This window comes from Vipera berus (genome assembly GCF_964194415.1).
Source record: "Vipera berus genome assembly, chromosome: W".
Lineage (NCBI taxonomy): Eukaryota > Metazoa > Chordata > Lepidosauria > Squamata > Viperidae > Vipera > Vipera berus.
The window spans coordinates 34,565,324-34,588,382 of NC_138210.1; the positions used below are offsets into that span (position 1 = coordinate 34,565,324).

The 23,059-nt window shown below is 43.9% G+C and overlaps 1 protein-coding gene across 2 annotated transcripts in view; it reads left to right on the forward strand.

Annotated features, from left to right (window-relative positions):
• Nucleotides 1–3,016: 3,016 nt before the first annotated feature.
• Nucleotides 3,017–23,059, forward strand: part of LOC308676568 (F-box/LRR-repeat protein 20-like) — a gene marked incomplete at both ends in the record, with an annotated part of 278,610 nt that continues 258,567 nt past the window's right edge. For both annotated transcript variants that reach the window (XM_081342445.1, XM_081342446.1), the window contains one exon: nt 3,017–3,058. In XM_081342445.1, the coding sequence (XP_081198571.1) occupies nt 3,017–3,058 (42 nt within the window). The remainder of the gene's footprint in view (nt 3,059–23,059) is intronic.

Sequence of the window (23,059 nt, forward strand, 5' to 3'; positions counted from 1 at the left end):
TTTTTGAGCCACACCATCAGTCATCTGGACAGGTATGCCCTGGCTTACTCATCCCAGTGGGCGATGGTGGTGGCAGTGACGGTTAGCTTGCAGGGCGAGGCCGCAGCCTGGGCAGCGGATTTATACAGCAACCACGCCAGAGAACTGGGTGATGCTGGTCTCTCCCTGGAGGCGCTACAAGCATGGTTCGAGGACGTCTCCCAGGTCCAAAGAGCTGAGGCTGAGGTGGTGGGTCTCAGACAGCATGCACTGCTGCTGGCACGTGCGGCGTGTTTTTCTTTTGCGTAGAATAATAAAAAAAATTAAACGGCCAAAAGTTAGAAATGGTTGAAAAAAAAAGAGAGATAGGCGTGGATATTTAGAAGGGCCTGACTGATGGTGGTGGTGGTGGTGGCAGCGGCAGAAATATTGAAAGGAGGGGTTGCAGTGGAAGTGTATGTACCTGTGGGAGCCCTGTGTAACGATAAAAATTATAAAACTGCTGCCATAGCCTTGTCTGCCATGTATTTTTTCATTTTAATTTCATTTTAATGTATGCCAATTAGTGTACATTTAAAGTGACAATAAAGTTATTCTAAGGGGAGATGAGCATGTATGATGTATTCTGTATGTTTTGGAAGTAAAAAGGACAAAGTAGGAGGATGAAAAACTACTAGGAAAAGAACAGGTAATTGAAAATTTTATGTCTAACATTTATGTTGGGGTTATGTAGGTGGACAAGTATATGGAGCTCATGTAATTACTGTATATGTTGATGAAATGACAGCAGCTACAGGTGAAACTCAAAAAATTAGAATATCGTGCAAAAGTTCATTTCAGTAATGCAACTTAAAAGGGGAAACTAATATATGAGATAGACTCATTACATGCAAAGCAAGATAATTCAAGCCATGATTTGTCATAATTGTGATGATTATGGCGTACAGCTCATGAAAACCCCAAATCCACAATCTCAGGAAATTAGAATATTACATGCAATCAATAAAACAAGGAGTGTACATAGAACAATATCGGACCTCTGAAAAGTATAAGCATGCATATGTACTCAGTACTTGGTCTGGGCCCCTTTTGCAGCAATTACTGCCTCAATGCGGCGTGGCATGGAAGCTATCAGCCTGTGGCACTGCTGAGGTGTTATGGAAGACCAGGATGCTTCAATAGCGGCCTTCAGTTCTTCTGCATTGTTCGGTCTCATGTCTCTCATCTTTCTCTTGGCAATGCCCCATAGATTCTCTATGGGGTTCAGGTCAGGCGAGTTTGCTGGCCAATCAAGCACAGTAATCCCACGGTCATTGAACCAGGTTTTGGTGCTTTTGGCAGTGTGGGCAGGTGCCAGGTCCTGCTGGAAAATGAAGTCAGCATCCCCATAAAGCTCGTCTGCGGAAGGAAGCATGAAGTGCTCCAAAATCTCCTGGTAGACGGCTGCATTGACCCTGGACTTAATGAAGCACAGTGGACCAACACCAGCAGATGACATGGCTCCCCAAATCAACACAGACTGTGGAAACTTCACACTGGACTTCAAGCATCTTGCAGTGTGTGACTCTCCATTCTTCCTCCAGACTCTGGGTCCTTGGTTTCCAAATGAGATGCAAAAGTTGCTCTCATCAGAAAAGAGGACTTTGGACCACTGAGCAACAGACCAGGTCTGTTTTTCTTTAGCCCAGGTAAGACGCTTCTGACGTTGTTTGTTGTTCAGGTGCGGCTTGACAAGAGGAATACGACATTTGAAGCCCATGTCCAGGATCCGTCTGTGTGTGGTGTCTCTTGATGCACTGACTCCAGCCTCAGTCCACTCCTTGTGAAAGTCCCCAACACTTTTGAATGGCCTTTTCCTGACAATCCTCTCCAGGCTGCTGTCATCCCTGCTGCTTGTGCACCTTTTTCTTCCACACTTTTCCTTTCCACATAACTTTCTATTAATGTGCTTTGACACAGCACTTTGGGAACATCCAACTTCTTTTGCAATTACCTTTTGAGGCTTTCCCTCCTTATGGAGGGTGTCAATGATGGTTTTCTGCACAACTGTCAGGTCAGCAGTCTTCCCCATGATTGTGATTCCTACTGAACCAGACTGAGAGACCATTTAAAGGCTCAGGAACCCTTTGCAGGTGTTATAGCTTAATTAGCTGATTAGAGTGGGACACTTTGAGCCTAGAATATTGCACCTTTTCACAATATTCTAATTTTCTGAGATTGTGGATTTGGGGTTTTCATGAGCTGTAAGCCATAATCATCACAATTATGACAAATCACGGCTTGAACTATCTTGCTTTGCATGTAATGAGTCTATCTCATATATTAGTTTCCCCTTTTAAGTTGCATTACTGAAATAAATGAACTTTTGCACATATTCTAATTTTTCGAGTTTCACCTGCAGAAAGCAAGATCTAAGGTTCTATCCTTTTGCTTACATCCCCACCGTTGACTGAAACTGAAAGCGTAGATATTAACAGTACAGCACGTATGCACAGAAGGAAATACATAATTTAGTGAGCTCGTGACGTAAAGGGTCAGCGAGCATACCCAATACCTGAACTTCACAGGGGAAAAAAACTGCATCAGCCTCGGGTGGCTGCTGCAGCTGCAAAGATCAGAGGAAAAAAGACACCTCCTCCCTATTCCCCGTAGAAGGCGCGCCCACAGCAGCTCGCTCCAGGCCTCGGGAGCGCGCGTGGCCTAGTCTCCCTCTACGTGTGCGCCGTCCTCGTCCAATGAGCGGCACTGCTGCTGGCAGGTGCGGCGTGTTTTTCTTTTGCGTAGAAGAATTGCTTGTAATTGAGGAAAGCCAGGTTCCTTATTTTTGCCCTTCGGAGTCGCGCAAGCCAGGAAGTAACTCTAGCCGACCAGCAATTTCGCGCGTGCCAAGAGGGTGGGTATACGGCTCCTCCTCCCTCTCCATACCCCTCCCAAGGCGAAGAGGGAGGACAACGGACAAACAGGAAACCGAAGCCGCCGCGCCAAGGAGGTGGGGGGGGGGGGCAAGTCTGGCTCGGACCCCCGCTGGGCCTCAGCCATGAGGAGGGAAATGAACGGGGTCACCAAGGGCCGGTTTGAGGTGAGCGGACGGTCGGTTGTCTGCTTGGCCTTCTTGAAGTTTCGTTGGGTGGAGAGGCTTTGTTTAGTGTGTGGTTGAGGGGGAATTGGAGCCGAGGTCCCTCTACCGGAGATGGTGCCTTTTCTCTCCCCCTTCCCGAACTGGTGATGACGAGCGGCGACGGATGAAGGGCCGTGCGTTTTCCTGAGCGAGTTGGGGGGGGGGAGAGCATACACGGTTGGAGGAGATGTCCCAGGGTTGAAGGCTGCCCTCTTCCTCACTGCCCAGCCGAAGGAAACAACTGATTGAGGAGGGAGCAAGTTTTTTTCTAAATGGAATTTGGGAGGATACTAAGTGTTGAGAATTGGGAGGCGAGGCAGGGAGTCGTTTCTCTGGGCGGCTAAGGCATCCCTTCGGAAGAGACCCTTTGCCTGCCTGTCTCTCCTCTATGCAGACAACCCCCAAACCAAAGATTGTCAAGTAAATGCCTCCGGTTGAGGGTCGAGATAGCTCGATTGCCCAGAGGGAGGTGCTGGTGCTGCTTTTTTCCGCCGATGCGCTGCCCCTGACTGGAAGGAAGAGGCCGGGGTTTCAGCTGAGCTGAGCCTTTGCACCGAGTTTTGTGTCACATCACCCCATAACTCTGAGGAGAGGGGAGGAGTCTGAGTACTGTGTGAAGTGGAAGCCCCAGGTCGTCGTGTTCGATCTCGGGACTCACCCTCAATAGAGAAATGTGACAGCGACGTTATTGTTTTGGAGGGTGTGCGGGGAAAGTGAACGCGGAAGAAAGAGGTTGTGGGTATATGTCAAGAACAAAAGGAGATTGCACGGAGCAGGAAGGTTTTTTCTCCTTGTTAATGATAGCTAGAGATAGGCGTGGATATTTAGAAGGGCCTGACTGGAAATATTGAAAGGAGGGGTTGCAGTGGAAGTGTATGTACCTGTGGGAGCCCTGTGTAACGATAAAAATTATAAAACTGCTGCCATAGCCTTGTCTGCCATGTATTTTTTCATTTTAATTTCATTTTAACAACAATAATAATAATAATAAGTTGGAAGGGACCTTGGAGGTCATCTAGTCCAACCCCCTGCTCAGGCAGGAAACCCTATACCATTTCAGGCAAATGGCTGTCCAGTCTCTTCTTAAAAACCTCCAGTGTTGGAGCATTCACCACCTCTGGAGGCAGGTTGTTCCACTGGTTTATTTATTTATTTTTATTCACAAGGTTTTTTTAAAACAGTACAACAAATTACATAGATTAAAAACAATTAAAATGATTAAACTAACCTTGAAACTAAAAACCCCAATAACAAAATACAATTAAAACCCCAGTTAATATTCTCAGTCCAGGCCAGAAAGCTCGAAGAGCCAGGTCTTCAGGTCCCGGCGGAATGAGCGAAGGTCAGGGGAAGTCCTAAGCTCTACAGGTAGCTGGTTCCAAAGGGCTGGCGCACCCACAGAGAAGGCCCTCCCCCTGGGTATTGTCCGCCGGCAATCTTTTACTGGCGGTACCCTGAGAAGACCGACCCTGTGGGAGCGCACAGGACGAAGGGAGCTTGATGCTGGCAGCAGGTGTTCCCTCAGATATCCCGGACCCAAGCCATTTAGGGCTTTATAGGTCATCACCAGCACCTTGAATCTCACCCGGAGAGCAACTGGAAGCCAATGCAGCTCGTGGAGTAGAGGTGTTACATGGGAGTATCAGGAAACCCCCATCACAACCCGCACGGCTGCATTCTGCACCAGCTGAAGCCTCCGAATGGTCCTCAAGGGCAGCCCCATGTAGAGAGCGTTGCAGTAGTCCAATCGGGAGGTCACGAGCGCATGAGTGACTGTGCGCAGGGCATCTCGGTCCAGGTAGGGCCGCAACTGGCATACCAGGCGAACCTGGGCAAAGGCCCCCTTGGTCACGGCTCCTATATGGTCTTCAAAACTGAGCCGCGAATCCAGGAGGACGCCCAAGTTGCGAGCCCTATCAACGGGGGAAAACACCTCACCCCCATCATTAAAGATGAAATGGACTGGTTAGTCCGAGATGCTGGTATGCACAGCCACTCAGTCTTGGCCGGATTGAGACGAAGCTTGTTTCTCCCCATCCAGACCTGGACCGCCTCCAGGCAACGAGACATCACGGTGAGGGCATAACTCACCTGTAGTCTGTAGTTTCCACGATCTATTTTTTTCCTTTTTTTGAAGATGGGAACTACATCAGCTCTCTTCCAGTCCTCTGGTAGTTCCCCAGTGCTCCAGGATCTTTGAAAAATATAGTTCAGTGGTTCTGAGATCACGTCTGCCAGTTCCTTGAGAACCTTGGGGTGTAATCCATCTGGTCCTGGTGATTTGAACTCATCTAGGCTGGACAGGTGTTCACTTACCATTTTTTTGCCTTTCTTAACTTGCGTCTCTATTGTGTTTTTTATGGCATTGGTTTTGGTAGGTTGGACTGTTTTTTCCCTTTGTGTAAAGACAGATGCAAAAAACGAATTAAATAGTTCTGCTTTCTCCCTATTGCTTGTCACCTTCTTGCCACTTTCCCCCACTAATGGACCAATCATTTCCTTAACTTTTTTCTTGTTTTTTATGTGTTGAAAGAAGCATTTTTTGTTATTTTTGACTTTGGTTGCAAGCCTTAGTTCATTTTGAGCCTTAGCTTTCCTCACTTCATCTTTGCAGGCACGGGCTATTTGCTGATATTCTGACTTAGTTATGTGCTCCTCTTTCCAATTCTTATACTTGTCCTTTTTATCTTTCAATTTATCAGAGAGTTCTTTATGCAGCCATGCTGGTTTCTTTTGAGAGCTGTTATTTTTCTTCTTTGTTGGTATTGTACTAGACTGGGCCTTTATTATCTCACTTTTCAGAATTTTCCAAGCTTCTTGAGTTGTTTTCCCCTTTAGGATTCTCATCCATGGAATTCTTCCCATGGTCTCTCTAAGTTTATTAAAATTAGCTCTTTTAAAGTCCAAGACTCTAGTTTGACTGTGTTCCATTGCTTGTGCCTCCAGAATGTTGAATTCCAATATTGCATGATCACTTCCCCCCAAGGTTCCTGCGGCTTCAACATTTTCTATCATTTCATCTCTGTTTGTGAGAATTAAATCCAATATGGCTAATCCCCTAGTTCCCTTCTCTACTTTTTGGGAGAGAAAGCTGTCTGCTAGGTTTGTCAGGAATCTGTTTGATCTTCCACTTGGTGCAGAGTTTGTCTCCCAGTTGATATCAGGATATTTAAAGTCCCCCATTACTATTGTGATGTGCTTCTTACATACCTTAGTTAGCTGACTAGCAAAAAGTTCATCTATTTCCTCTGCTTGGTTGGGCGGCCTATAGTATACACCTATGGAAATGTCATTTCCCCCCCCCCTTTTATATTGACCCAAATGCATTCAAGTATATAGTTTTCATCATTGTTGTGCTCTATTTCTGTAGAGATAAAGTTATTTCTTATATAGTGAGCAACTCCACCTCCTCTTTTGTTTAGTCTGTTTCTTTTAAATAGTTTAAATCCATCTAGCTGTGTGTTGCATTTGTAGGTTTCGTCCCACCATGTTTCCGTAATGGCAACAATATCATATCCGCCCTCATTTACCTGAATTTCTAGTTCAGCTTGCTTACTGTTCATACTCTGTGCATTAGTGTATAGACATTTGAGTCATTTATGACTGACCCTGTGTTTACTTGCTGCATAACTTGTGTGGTGCCTGGCTTCCCCTATTTTCTTAGATTGCCGGGGACAGTGATGTTCTGTATCAATTAACTCACTGTCCCCATTGTTTAGTTTAAGTGTTCCTCCAGAAAAGCTGTGATTTTATTGCCAAGTAACTCAGTCCCTTTCTTGGATGGATGCAGACCATCTCTTTTATACATTTTTTCATTGGACCAGCTACAGACATCGTGACTAATATAACCAAAGCCTTCTCCTTTACACCACTCCTTTAGCCACATATTAAATTCTGCTATACGCTGGCCTTTTCCATTTTGCTCCTTATACACTGGTAAAACCTCTGAAAAAGTAACCCTACAGCCTATTCTGCTAAGTTCCTGCCCCAAGCTCTGGAAATCATTCTGCACAGACAGTACATTTTTTGGGACAGATCGTTAGTGCCAAGATGTACAATAGCCTCCACATCACAGTCCTTGCTGGCATTCTTCATTATTTTAGAAATACGCTTCTTGTCCCTACTGGCAGCAGCACCTGGAAGACTCCTGACCTCTTTCAAAACCTCTGTGTCCTTTCCTAAATTTACATCCCTTATAATTGAATCACCAACCAGAAGGTGGCTTCTCTTTTTGGATGCCTTTCTGTTCTTGCATGACTGGTGTGTAATACCAGATTCACACTTCTCCCTGTCGAAAACAAGTTTTTCATCTTGGACCACGATCCCCTGCTTATTTGAGTTATTATCACAGATACCTTTACCTGTCTCCTTAATGTCCCTATTAAGGTCAGAAAGGGCACTGTATCTGTTGTGCAGGGACACAGCAAAAGCTTTGGGTTTATGGTTCACAGATCTCACCCTGCCAGATCCTGTTCTGTACCAGCCTACTACCGGCCCTGCAGATAAGGCAGGGACAACCCCTTTTACAAGAAGGCAAGAGGCTGGAACTAAGCCTGCCAAATTTATGAACACAAAAGCAAATAGAGCAAAACAAGACACGAACCATGAAACAGGAACTATTCAAACGGTTGCCTTCAGCAAACCAGCCCTCCCACGCATTCCCCTTTTAAACAGTTCAGGGCGTGGCTTCTCTCTGCCTCCTTCCGAGGTGCCCCATTGCCTTCCTCTGTTTACTCCTGATTGACTGCCTCCTGCGTCGGGCGTCCTTGAACAGGGCCAGCTGTGGGTCATCTTCATCCACGCTGTCAGGCTCACACAGCTGGGTCTGCGTCGTAACCAGGTGGGAGGGGCCTGGCTGAGGGCTCTCATCAGCAAGCTCTCCAACCCCCTCAGCAACCTCTCCAACACCCCCCTCCTCCTCCTCTGAATCGTCCGACCCAACTGCCGAACCCACAGGCTGACCCTGAATCACAACAGATCCCACGGTTGTCCACACTGCCCTTCTCCTGCAGGATCTTTGTGGTAGAGGGGGCTGATAGCGCGGAGGCTCAATAGTGTAGAAGTGCTGAACTGGAGACCTAATTTCTGCCTGAAGAGCACAGATTACAGACTCTAGATAAATAATCTGTCCGTGTAGACTAGTGATTTGTTTACAGATAGGACAGTTTCCAAGTTTGATAAGGGTACTGCGAAAGACAGCTGCAAAACAAGTGTTACACTGAACTAAGCCAGACATGCTGAGCTACAACGAATCTCAGATGCACTTGTCCTGAATGTACCGCTGCTGTTTTTGATTTTTAGTTATATATTTTTTGGTGCAGCCCTTCCAAAACTTACAGGATGTAGCACTTCCCAGCAGCTCTGAACAGTTGAAATTCTGCTGAAAAGCGATGGAGATCCAATCAGGGCCCCAAATGCAGTTCAAATACAATGCAAACCAATCAGGGCACTAGCTACTTTTTTGGTGCAGCCCTTCCAAAACTTACAGGATGTAGCACTTCCCAGCAGCTCTGAACAGTTGAAATTCTGCTGAAAAGCGATGGAGTTTGCTGGCCAATCAAGCACAGTAATCCCACGGTCACTGAACCAGGTTTTGGTGCTTTTGGCAGTGTGGGCAGGTGCCAGGTCCTGCTGGAAAATGAGGTCAGCATCCCCATAAAGCTCGTCTGCGGAAGGAAGCATGAAGTGCTCCAAAATCTCCTGGTAGACGGCTGCGTTGACCCTGGACTTAATGAAGCACAGTGGACCAACACCAGCAGATGACATGGCTCCCCAAATCAACACAGACTGTGGAAACTTCACACTGGACTTCAAGCATCTTGCAGTGTGTGCCTCTCCATTCTTCCTCCAGACTCTGGGTCCTTGGTTTCCAAATGAGATGCAAAAGTTGCTCTCATCAGAAAAGAGGACTTTGGACCACTGAGCAACAGACCAGGTCTGTTTTTCTTTAGCCCAGGTAAGACGCTTCTGACGTTGTTTGTTGTTCAGGAGTGGCTTGACAAGAGGAATACGACATTTGAAGCCCATGTCCAGGATCCGTCTGTGTGTGGTGGCTCTTGATGCACTGACTCCAGCCTCAGTCCACTCCTTGTGAAAGTCCCCAACCCTTTTGAATGGCCTTTTCCTGACAATCCTCTCCAGGCTGCGGTCATCCCTGCTGCTTGTGCACCTTTTTCTTCCACACTTTTCCCTTCCACATAACTTTCTATTAATGTGCTTTGATACAGCACTTTGGGAACATCCAACTTCTTTTGGATGTTCTTCATATACCTTCTTCATATACCTTTTGAGTCTTTCCCTCCTTATGGAGGGTGTCAATGATGGTTTTCTGCACAACTGTCAGGTCAGCAATCTTCCCCATGATTGTGATTCCTACTGAACCAGACTGAGAGACCATTTAAAGGCTCAGGAACCCTTTGCAGGTGTTATAGCTTAATTAGCTGATTAGAGTGGGACACTTTGAGCCTAGAATATTGCACCTTTTCACAATATTCTAATTTTCTGAGATTGTGGATTTGGGGATTTCATGAGCTGTAAGCCATAATCATCACAATTATGACAAATCAGGGCTTGAACTATCTTGCTTTGCATGTGATGAGTCTATCTCATATAAGTTTCCCCTTTTAAGTTGCATTACTGAAATAAATGAACTTTTGCACGATATTCTAATTTTTCAAGTTTCACCTGTAGTCCTTTGAAAAATATCCTAGAAGACATAAATTTATCTGTTACAACTATTAATAACTATTGGTGGTCTTGATGAGCAGATATGACTGATTTTAAGGAGATTGTGGTGCTTATATCTTGTTAATGGGAAGGACAGGTTTTCTGAGAATATAGTTCACGGGTGTCAAACTCAACGCATTACATGACGTGTTGCAATGTATCGCAACTTTTTTTCACATTGCCAGAGCTGGGGTCGGGTCGGGGTGGGATGGGCAAGGTGCTTGTATGATGCAACTGGCCGGCAGGCCGGCAGTTTGACACCCCTGATATAGTTGATCATGTCAGTTTGAAATTGTGCTAACCAAATGCTGCAGGTTATTTTACAATAGGAAAGCAAATGATTAGTATTTAATATGTGATTGGGCAAAAGCAGCACAGTGTAATGCTATTGTTGCTTTCCTATCATGAGGTTGAGAAATTGAACTGAACACTTGGAAACTGAAGGAGAGAGATTTTGGAAGGGAAACAAAGAGTAAACAATAAACAATAAACAATTCAGGAAAATATGGCATGTAATCAGAATCTGGGACCACAAAAAAGCTCCCTGTTTAACCAGACTAGACACCTGTCTTTTCTGCAGTTCAAATGCTTCCTGAATTAATGATGGTAGAGGAAAACGAGGGAGACACAAATAAGAAAAATGAGGAAAATAAACGTAAGTATTCTCACTCAGGAATATAATGCAGGAATAATTTAAGTGCAACAACAAGAATAGTCTTCCTCAGAAACTACAACTCTGAAAATTATTGCGTCTTCATTTTGTATAGTACTGTGCAAATGTGTTAGGCAGTTGTGCAAAAATGCTGTAAATTAAGAATGCTTTTAGAAATAGTTTATCAATTAACAAAATGGAAGGTAAGTGAACAGAAGAGATATTCAATATTTGGTGTGACCACCCTTTGCCTTCAAAACAGCTTCAATTCTTACACTTGCAGAAAGGGGTTTTGTAGGATTAAAGTCGGGTGTATGATTAACCATTTACCAAGCACGTGCCATTGATCATCAATTTCATATGTAGGTTGAAACACTGTCATTAACTGAAACAGAAACACCTGTGTAGGAGGCTTAAAACTAGGTGAGGAACAGCTGAACCCTGCAACTAAGGTGAGGTTGTGGAAGACAGGTTCATGTCACAGGTCATACACCATGGCAAAATGACACAGGAACAAGACAAAAGGTAGTTATTCTCAGTGGTGGGATTCAGCTGGTTTGCACTAGTTCAGCAGAACTGATACCTAACTTTTTGTTGAGTTTGGTGAACCAGTTATGAGCCTGGCTGTGGGTCCATTGGTGTTGGAGAAAGGCCAGCAGAGCTTCAGCTGAGTCTGAATGCTCGCTGTCCATTGGCTATGGCTGGAGGGTGGGGGTGAATGGGGAAGAGAAAAGTCCCATTCCGGCCAAAGAAGAGCCCTCCTGGCATGGGAAATGGGGTCGGTTCCTGTTGCCCTCTTTCTAACTTCTTCACTCCAGGGATTCATTGGGGGTGACCCCTCTGTCTGTTCCCCCCTGGGCACCTGCACAGCTGCACTTCCAGGATCTTTGGGATCCGAATGGATCTGCTTGGTGTTTCTTCCCATTCATCCCCCTAGTGCTCCCCCAACCTCAGCTGCATGGAAGACCCTGCCCTGCTTCTCCTGTCCCATCTCAGCCACGGAGGGGACCCCGGACTGTCTGGGGCGGCTCCTGCTTTTCCCCTGGGAGCGGCTCTTCCTCAGGGTCTGCAGTCCCTCCCTGCCCTCTTCCCCACCCTGCGGGAAATGCTGCAATCCTTGCAATTCCTTCCGCAACTCTTTGGCGGCCATCATGGAGCTTCAGTTTCCATCCCGATGCTGGACCAGGAGGCAGCCCCACCTGGGCACAGCAGGGCACTCTTTGCATGGGCAGAGGAACCCTGACGCAGATGCCCAGCAGAGGAAAAGGGAGTCCCAACTGGAAAGGCAAGGGAGGGGAGGGAAGGGGAAGGAGAGGAGGCTGCCACGGGGTGGGCCTGAAAGGCGGAGGCAGAGGTGGAGCCTGAGAGGAGAGTAGAAGCTCTGCCCCACCTCCACCCTCCCACTTGTTGGATCTCTGCAGAGAACTGGTTGTTAAATTATTTGAATCCCACCACTGGTTATACTACATCAGCAAGGTGTCTCCCAGGCAAAGATTTCAAAGCAGACTGTGGTTTCAAAATGTGCTGTTCAAGCTCTTTTGAAGAAGCACAAAGAAATGGGCAACATTGAGGACTGTAGATGCAGTGCTCGGCCAAGGAAACTTAATGCAGTGGATGACAGACAAATCATGCTTGCTTCTCTTTGACATTAGAAGATGTCCAGCAGTGCTATCAGCACAGAACTGGGGAAAACAGTGGGACCCAGGTACACCCATCTACTGTCTGGAGAAGTCTGGCCATAAATGGTCTTCATGAAAGAATTGTGCCCCAAAAGCCATACCTCTGATGTGGAAACAAGGCTAAGTGACACAACTATGCATGAAAACATAGGAACGGTATAGAAAACAGTATATAACGGTATAGAAAAATGGCAGCAGGCGCTGTGGACTGATCAGTCAAAAATTGAAATATTTGGCTGTAGCAGGAGGCAGTTTGTTTCACTGAAGGGCTGGAGAGGGTTACAATAATGAGAGAGTGCAGGCAACAGTGAAGCATGGTGGAGGTTCCTTGCATGTTGGGCTGCATTTCTGGAAATGGAGATTTGGTCAGGATCAGTGGTGTCCTCAATGCTGAGAAATACAGGCAGATAATTATCCATCATGCCATACCATCAGGGAGGCGTGTGATTGTCCCCAAATTTATTCTGCAGCAGGACAACAGTCCCAAACATACAGCCAATGTCATTCAGAACTATATCATAAAGAAGAACAAGAAGTCCTGGAACTGATGGGTTGGCCCCCACAGAGCCCTTATCTCAACATCATTGAGTCTGTTTGGGATTACATGAAGAGACAGAAGGATTTGAGGCAGTGTACATCCACAGAAGATCTGTGGTTAGTTCTCCAAGATGTTTGGAACAACCTTGAAGGAACCTTGCCAAGTTCCTTCAAAAAAAAATGGTGCTATTTTGAAGGCAAAAGGTAGTCACACCAAATAGTGATTTGATTTGGATTTCTCTTCTGTTTATTCACTTTCCGTTTTGTTAATTGATAAAAATAAACTATTAACACTTCTATTTTTAAATCAATTTTTATTTTGCTCAAAACATTCAAATACAAACTCCAAAGAAAAAAAGACAAAAGACCAAACTAAACAAAACTACACCAAAAAAGTGCATACAAAGAAAAAGATTCAGTCACAGTTTTGTTCCATACAGTTTTAACCTTGTGAACTCTAAAGTTTCCTCCTTTCATTATATATTCAAGATGGACAGTGATTAATATTTATATGTTACTTATATGTAATGGTGTAGGTCTATACATATGTTGTATATAGTATGTTTAAATGTGTGTTACGTATGTGTACACTTTGAGAGCAAGAAACTAAATTTCATTTTTAATGTGTGCATTGCGCCCACAGTAAAAAATGACAAGGTTATCTATCTAAAAAAACAAAAATATACATAAATTCTCACTGGCTTAAGGTTGACTGAGCCTTCCATCCTTCCAAGGTCGGTAAAATGAAGACCCAGCTTGTTGGGGGCACTATGCTGACTCTGTAAACAGCTTAGGGCTGTAAAGCACTGTGAATTGGTATATAAATCTAAATGCTATTGCTATTGTCACCCTTAGTTGAATAGTGATAAATATATTCCAAAGATGATAACTCCTTCCCCCTTGTGAAGGAGGCACACAATTTGTGAATTTCTAAAACCCTTTTTTTTGCTTGCAGCAAAAAAATATATATATCAAAAGTTTAAAAAAATTAAGACCAGAATTTTCTTGATAAATTTATAAAATACAAAATCACTGTAGTGAAAGTTCGATACTAATGTAAATCAAAACAGTTCTCTTTCACTACACAGAGTTGCCATAGTTTCCATGTGGAAGAGACTGTTAAGGTATAAATCACCTTAGTAGAGGGCGAAGGACCGTGCTTCAGAGGATGCATGATGTGCATGAAGGAAGGAAATAAAACATGACGCATAAACTTACTAAATACCTTTTAATTACAAAAATATAAAAACTAAATATATATTATAAAGAGAGCTAGCTGACTACATCCTAACGTAACAGACAGTAACAGCAAAGTGAAAGACAATAAAGAATAACTGTGAGAACTTTTTCTAGACATGCGCACTAAACAGTCTGAAACCATAACATTACTGGTCATATGAGGGTCACTATGGTTACCAGATAAGTTATCACAACAGGTGCAGAGATCAGGGGAAATGTATCAGCTGTTTTGACGGCTCGGAAGCCCGCTCCTCGGGAGAAGAGGAGGGGGTGAGCGCCCAGGCAGGGGTAGAGCTCTCCCGGGCCGCCAGAGTTGAAACTCTGGTGGCTGAAGGATTGAGCCCCCCCCCGAAGCCTGAGTTTGCTCTGGACTTCGGGACTCCTCTGCTTCAGGACTTTGGAGCAGAGCAGGGCATCGTAACCATCCCTGCCAGCAAGAGTGAGCTTCAGATAACTTGGATGCAGGCAGAGCGATACAGGAGATTCAGGTGAAAGTGACTTTATGATCTTTAACTCGGTGGACTTTCTGAAGTTTGATAAAAGTGAAAGTGCGTAGCAGGCAATAGTGGGTGAAAATGGCTGCCAAATCTTCTAAAGTTCCTAGAAGCGCGGGGGCTTCTCCGGTGCAGCAATCTTTGTTACAAGCTTTAATGCCCCCCCCCCTGCACCCGCACCTGTACCAACTTTTACAGTGAAAGATTTGCAGGATGTTTTGCAAGAGGCTTTGAAAAAGCAATCCCAACAATTAGCTGAACTTATGGAGGAGAAGCTTACAGAAATGAGGGCAGACATCTTACTTGCATTTCAGGGCATGGCTGTATGTATAGAGCGTTTGGACGAGAGAGTGGAAGATCTCAGCCAAAATAATATCAGACTAGATGCAAAAATGACAGAGACTGAAAATGTGGTGGATAAAATTGTCGACTTGACCTTGGTACAGTACAGAGAGATGGAGTTCGCTGTGAGAATTAGGGGCTTGAAAGAGGATTCTAAGGAAAATTTGAAAAAAATAGTTTCAGAGGCTTTGGAGCGACCAGCAGAAGAAATTATGGAGAATATAGACAAAATATTTTGTGTTAATTCGTGGATTGCAAGACAAAGGAAACTACCCAGAGATGTGGTGGTTTATTTTACAAAGAGAGCAATTAGAAATGAGGTCATACAAGCTTTTTATAATAATAAATTTGCAATTGCTGAACAAGAAGTTTTGATTTTAAAAGAGATCCCTCCAAGAATTTTAAGAAGAAGGAAGGAATTTGCTTTTTTGGCACAAGAGTTAAGAAGAAGGGTTATTCAATTTAGATGGGAGATACCAGTGGGTATGGTGGTGATGTTTGCAGGCACGAGACATCGTCTTCTTACAGTGTTGCAGGCACGTGATTTTTATACTAATGTTTTAAAAGCAGTCCCCATACCACTCTTGGAATCTAAAAAGAAGAATGGTGAGGGAGAGTGTCAATCACAAAGTGAGAATCTACAAGGTGCTGAAGGAGTTACGCAGATGAAAGATGGAGAATTCCAGAAAGTTATAGGAGTGGATCAAATTTCAGAATTATCGGAGGAGGTTAGAGACCAGAGAATGACATGTGCTGCTGCTAGACGAATGAGGCGAGAGCAAGAACAAGAACAGCAGAGAGTTATGATGGCACCTCCAAAACCTACTTATAGTGAAGCAGTGGGAGGAGCGCGACCTAAGAGAGTGCAGGTGATCTTGGAAGAAGCGCTCCAAAAGCTTCAGGTCGCGAAAGATGGCGACAAAGTTTCTAACCTGGAATGTTAATGGCTTAAATTCACCACAGAAGAGAAAGAAAGTATTTCAATATTTAAAACAATTTAAGAATGATGTTATTTGTTTACAAGAAACACATATTAGAGTCACGGATCAAAAGTATTTGTTAAACTCAAGGTTGGGCACACAATTTATTGCTTCTGCAATGGACAAGAAAAATGGAGTGGTTATTTATGTTAAGAATACTCTGACAGCGGCTTTAATTGAAGCAGATAAACAAGGAAGATATGTTATAATTGAACTGTTAATTGAAGGCAAGAAAACGCTTTTGGTTGGATTATATGCTCCTAATCAACAACAAGCAGATTTCTACAGTTTACTACACAGCAAGATTACTCAGTGGGATTATAAATCTTGTATTTTTATGGGAGACTGGAATGGCGTTTTGGATGTACAAATGGACAAGGTTTTTTTTTTTAAAAGCACCCCAAGTCATGCTAAATTGCCTAAATCTTTTTTTGAGATGAAGGATGACTTGGAATTGCGAGACATTTGGAGAGAAAGAAATTTGCAAGAAAAGGACTATACTTTTTTCTCCGATAGACATCAATCTTTCTCCAGGATTGACTTCATATTAATTACTAATGATCTTTTTTCTAGGATTAAGAAGATTAAGATTTGTCCAAGAACTATGTCTGATCATAGTCCAGTATGGTTAGAGATAGAAAAAGATAATAGGGATAGGCGCTCCTGGCGTTTAAATGAAAATTTGTTTAGATATCAGGAAAATGTGGAAGAGTGTAAAAAACAGATGAAGGAATTTTTTAAAATTAATATGTACAAAGGTACTTCTATTGAAATGGTTTGGGATGCTAGTAAAGCTTATATGAGAGGTGTATTAATATATTTGAACAATAAATATAGACGTAACTTGGAATTTAGGAGGAAAGAATTAGAGAATGAAATTAAGGAAAAAGAAAAGGCTTTAATTCTGAATCCATCGGATGGGAAGATTAAAGAGGTAATTAATTTACTAAGGGGCCAGTTTGATAAGTTGATGGCTGACCAAGTGGCAACTAACTTACGGTATGCTAGACATAATATTTTTTGTAATGCCAATAAACCAGGTAGATGGCTAGCTTATTTGTTAAGGAAGAAGCAAAGGGCTTCTAATATAGATAGAATAGAACACAAGGGTAAGGTAGTGTACCAGCAGAGCCTTATCAAAAAGACCTTTGTTGATTTTTATTCTAAGTTGTACGCTAAAGATAAGATTAGTGATGCAGATATTGATGAATATTTGATGAAAGCCAATATTCCTGTTCTTACGCAAGAACAAAAGGAAGAGATGAACCAATTGATAACTGATGAAGAAATTCTTTCAGCAATCAAACAATTGAAAGTGGGCAAAGCGCCAGGTACGGATGGACTGACTGCTGTGTATTATAAAAACTTACAGTTAGAGATGGTGAAGCCTTTAAGGGAATTGTTTCAGACAATTCAAATGGGAGGAGGGGTACCTCCGTCTTGGAAAACTGCTTTTATTTCTTTGATCCCGAAAGAAGACCAGGATGTCAACCCAAGCAAAAAATTATAGGCCAATATCACTTTTGAACACGGACTACAAGATATTTGCTAAAGTCTTAGCTAACAGATTAATGAGGGTAATGCAACAAGTAATTCATGGTGATCAAACTGGGTTTATAAGTGGTAGACAAACGAAGAACAATGTGAGGCATATAGTAGATTTGTTGGAATTTTTGGAAAGAAACAATCAGATCCCTGCAGCGTTGATCTTCTTGGATGCTGAAAAAGCCTTTGATCAATTGGATTGGCAATTTTTGTTGAAAGTATTAGATAAAATGAAATTTGGGGATAAATTTTTACAACCAATCAGGGCAATATATCAACAGCAAACAGCCTGCATAATAGTTAATAATAGTTTGACAGAAGTATGTAACATCGAAAAGGGTACAAGGCAGGGGTGCCCGTTGTCACCCTTATTATTTGTTTTAACATTGGAAATATTATTGATTAAAATACGGGATTCGGGTAAAATTAAGGGAATTCAAATTAGAGACCAGGATTATAGATTGAGGGCGTTTGCAGACGATCTGGTTGTTACAGTGACTCAGCCTGATTATTCAGTTGTAGAATTGTTGGAGATAATAACGCAATATGGGAAAGTTTCTGGATTTAAGGTTAATATACAAAAAACTAAAATGTTGTCTAAGAATATGACAGTATCACAAAAGGCTGTCTTAGAAGAGCTAACAGGATTTGAAATAGTTAAAAGGGTTAAATATTTGGGGATATATTTATCACCCTCAAATGTAAAGTTATATAAAAATAATTATGAAAAGTTATGGGGAAAAGTACAAAAAGAATTAGATAGTTGGAAAAAATTACAATTATCTTTATTGGGAAGAATTGCAGCTGTGAAAATGAATGTTTTGCCAAAATTTTTATTTTTATTTCAAATGATACCTATACTTAAAAAGGATCTAAATTTGGAGGAATGGCAAAAAGGAATTAATAAATTTGTTTGGGCAGGGAAAAAGCCACGAGTCAAATTTAAGATTATGCAAGATACGCGTGAAAGAGGTGGTCTTAAAATGCCTAATTTTAAATTATATTATGAAGCTGCTGCTTTGTCAGTGATAAGTGATTGGTTTAATTTAACACAAGCGAGATTATTAAATCTTGAGGGCCATGATTTGTTATTTGGATGGCATGCATATTTATTGTATGATAAGAAGGTGGACAATGTGTTCAAGATACATATTTTAAGGTATGCTCTGTTGCGAGTTTGGAAAAAGTACAGACACAAGTTAAATTATAAGATACCTATCTGGGCAATACCGAAACACACAATAGAAAATATAAATGTTGGGTTTAAACATGATGTGATTACATATAAGGAAATTTTGTGCTTTGAGAGGAATGTATGGCAATTAAAGCCATATAATATTTTAAAAGAAGAAAAGATTGTACAAACCTGGTTTCAGTATGGGCAATTACAGGCTAGGTGGAAGGAAGACCAGAAAATTGGTTTGTCAATGATTGATGAAAATTTGGTAAAGCAAATTAGAGATCAAGGTCAAGCACATATAAAAAAGATATATAACGCATTGATAGAAATTGATTCAGAAACGGAACTTGTTAAAGATTGTATGATAAAGTGGGCTCAGAATTTTCAAGAAGTTATTACAATGGATACTTGGGAAAAGATCTGGGTGAGAAATGTAAAATTTACACAGGCCCAAAATTTAAGAGAGAACTTTTATAAAATGTTTTATAGGTGGCATTTAGATCCTAAAAAACTAGCAAGCATGTATCCGAACTGCCAGCCCAAATGTTGGAGGTGTGGTTGTGAGGATGCAACGTATTTTCATATATGGTGGACTTGTAAAAGGGTTAAAGCATTTTGGATTAAAATTTGGTGGAATATGCAAAAAATATTCAAGAAAAGGATAAAGTTTTGTCCGCAATTGTTTTTATTGGGCATTATCACAGATACTACCATTGTGGACACTAAGCTGATGTTGAATTTAGTTACGGCAGCGAGACTTTTAGTAGCGCAATATTGGAAGAAGGAAGAACTGCCGACTATAGAAGAATGGACTTTAAAAGTTTCCAATTAGGCGGAAATGGCAAAGATTTCAGCGTACTTGAAAGACCAGTCGCAACAGAGATATATTGTGGAGTGGAGAAGATGGATTGATTACATCCAGAATAAATATGGGACTAAAAAGTTTCACCTAGCATTTGAATAAGTATTGGATTTATGTGATATATAAATTACTTGTAGTTATTTTAATAAGAGTTAAAGTGCGATAGAATTTAATATTTTATTGTTGTTTGCATATGGTAGATTATGATTGTATTTTTATACCCTGTATTTAGCTCTGGGAAGTCGGGGAGGGGGAGGGGAGGGAAGAGTTGGGGAGGTTTGGGGAGAGGGGAGGGGGTTGGGAGGGGTTTTGTCTTTTAAAAAATGTACTGTAAAACTTTTCAATTAAAAAAAAAAGAAAAAGCTCCAAGACCACTTCGAGCCCAAATTGTCAGTCATAGCGTGGAGGCACACATTTGAGCAGCAGGAGCAACAGCCCAGCGAATTGGCAACAGAATTCATTGCAGCCCTTCGGCAGGGGTCTCGACTCTGCAATTTCATGGACTTGGAGGAAAGACTCAGGGACCGTCTAGTCTGTGGACTACGAAATTGAGAGCTCCAACAAAAACTGTTTGCAAAGGAGACTCTCTCACTACAGGAGGCCTTGAAGGAGGTCATGGCTGACGAAGCCGCTGAAGGGGCCGTTAAAGTGTTACGGCCCTCGAAAAGCACGCCAAGCGCCGAAACTGTCCACGAGGACGCCGAGCGGATAGAAGACACCGATCCAGACTACAAACACAAACGGCAGACCTGTCTTCAGTCTGCCAAGAATTCGCGGATGTTTTCAGTTCAAGCCTAGGGGAGTACAAGGGTCCTCCGATAGTCCTTAAGCTTGATCCTATGGTAACGCCAATACGGATCAAGCCTCGTAGAGTGCCTTTTGCTCTAAAACCAAAAATTGACGCAGAGCTGGACAAGCTGGTCAGACAAGGGGTATTACAGCCCGTAGACAGTGGGGTGTGGGAAACCCCCATAGTAACGCCACTTAAGGGCAACGCAGTAGTACCCATATATGCTAACTATAAGTGCACCATTAACAGGGCACTTCAACAGCACGCGTACCCGGTGCCAGTTGTCAGCCATAGTTTGGCGTCATTGCAAGGTGGCCGCATGTTCGCCAAATTAGATTTGGCGCAGGCCTACCAACAGTTGCCCATGGACAAGGCCACGGCAGTAGCCCAAACCATTGTCACCCATAGGGGGGGCCTTCAAGGTTAAGCACCTACAGTTCGGGGTGAGTGTAGCCCCAGGGCTTTTCCAGGGAGTGATGGAGCACACGCTGAAGGGCATCCTAGGGGTCTGTCCCTATTTCTATGATGTCCTCATTGCTGGGGAATCAGCAGACATTCTGCCTGAATGGCTTAAAGCCATCCTTCAGTGGTTCCGCGACGCGGGACTTAAAGAAAAGTGTAAGATTGTGGTGGAGTCAACCAATTTTCTTAGGTTCCGCATCGATGCCGATGGCATTCATCCGACAGACTCCAAGCTAAAAGCGATCCAGCAGGCCCCAAGTCCGAAGTCCAAGGGAGAGCTTCAGGCCTTCCTGGGGTTTTGAATTTTTACCATGCATTCCTCCCACATAAGGCCTCAGAGGCAGAGCCGCTACACCAGCTCTTGGATAAAAAGGCTCAGTGGCAGTGGACCAGCGTCCACGAGAGGATTTTCAAGGCAGTCACAGCACTGCTGTCCTTGAACTCAGTCCTCACACATTTTAACGAGAAGCTGCCTGTTTGCATTGCATGTGATGCATCTCCCTATGGGGTTGGGGCTGTGTTGAGCCATTTGATGGCTGACGGGAAGCAGACTCCCATTGCCTATTATTCTAGGACCCTGTCTGCAGAGCACAACTACGCACAAATTGATAAGGAGGCCTTGGCAATCGTGGCTGGAGTTTAAAAGTTTCATGACTACTTGTATGGTCGACAGTTCACGGTCTTTACGGACCACAAGCCACTTCTAGGGTTGTTCACTACGAACAAGCAGACACCTCAGATTCTGTCTCCTTGAATGCTGAGGTGGTCTATATTCCTTTCAGCCTACAGCTACAGGCTGATTCACAAACTGGGCAAAGAAATGGGCCATGAAGATGGCCTTAGCAGGTTGCCCCTGCCACACTTGGAGCCAGATCCAGCTCCGGCTGCATGCATCCTGGCTATCCAGGATTTGCTGGTGTCTCCCCTCCATGGTGGGGACGTAGGTGCTGAGACAGCAGCTGACAAAACGCTTAGCCGCATGTTAAATTGGGTGCACACAGGTTGGTTGGACAAATGTCCAGGGCCAGAATTCCAGAGCTTCTTCATAAGGAGAGATGAGCTTTTAGCTCATAAAAGGTGCATTCTTTGGGGGAGTCGGGTCATATTCCTGAGCTCTTTAAGGCCCAGTGTTCTAGAGTCTCTGCACGAGGGACATCCGGGAATAGTCTGGGTGAAGGCACTTGCGAGAAGCTACCTTTGGTGGCCAGGGCTAGATAAAGCTATTGAGGCCCAAGTAGACGGTTGCTACACATGCCAACAATCCAGACCAGAGATGCTGCAAGCCCCTGTACATCGATGGGAGGACACACACACACCGTGGTCAAAAATCCACATCGATTTTGCCGGGCCCTTTCAGGGACAGCTGTTTTTAATAGTGGTGGATAGCCACTCCAAATGGTTAGAGGTCCCACCAGTTCCCACTATGACTACTGCCAGGACCATCCAAGAACTGCACAGAATCTTTGCAACACACAGGCTACCAGACGTGTTAGTCTCAGACAATGGGGCTCAGTTTACCGCTGCAGAATTCCAGTCCTTCCTCAGGGCTAATCTAATAAGGCATGCCACTTCGGCTCCCTTTCACCTGGCCTTGAACGGCCAAGCGGAACACATGGTCCACAAAACCAAGGAATCTTTGAAAGGGATCGTCACAGGAGACTGGCACCACAGACTGGCAGATTTCCTACTCTGCTAATGCACAACTCCCTGCACCGCCACAGGCAGAAGCTCAGCCAAACTTAGATGGGGCAGACGTTTGATCACTAAGCTGGACAGGCTACACCCTGACCGCGTTGCCTTGGACACTGCCCAGCCAAAGGCACCATGAAGTTTGCAAGTGGATGACTGGGTTTGGACCCGTAATTACGGGCAAGGGGCTTTGTGAGTGGCAGCTGTGGTTGTTAAGGTGTCAGGACAACTCTCTTACAAGGTGGTTTTGAAAGATGGGCAAGTCATTCGCTGGTACATTGACAGCTGCATCGGAGGCTAGCGAACCAGTCGCTGGCTCAGGACTCTCAAGAGGGCCGCACGCAAGGGCCGTGCAACAGCGGCCCAACAGAGGAGTTTGCACGCTCCGAGAGAACTCTTACTCAAGGAGACGAGGAATGGCCTTTGGAAAGTTCCCCCTGGACACACAGACTACCCGCTGAGCAGAACTGGCGAAGTGCGCTGAGTCCACCCCAGTAGACCTTGCTGCATGATTGGACTTTGGTTTGGGCCGACCAGGACAGGCCAGCCAAAGGGACTCGAGTCAACCCTACTCCACTGGGTCTCAGAGTCCTGGTCTACCCAGCCTGGCAGGTGAGCGGGTAGACCGGGAGATCCCTGCAACCCCTAGACGTTCAGAACGGTCAAGAAGGCCACCTGAGTATCTGCAGGACTGTGTCAAGCACTTGAGAATTTGAGCTATCTAGGGGGAAGGGGTGTAATGTATTGGTCACAACTGTTTTAATCACTTGCTTAATGTCTGACCT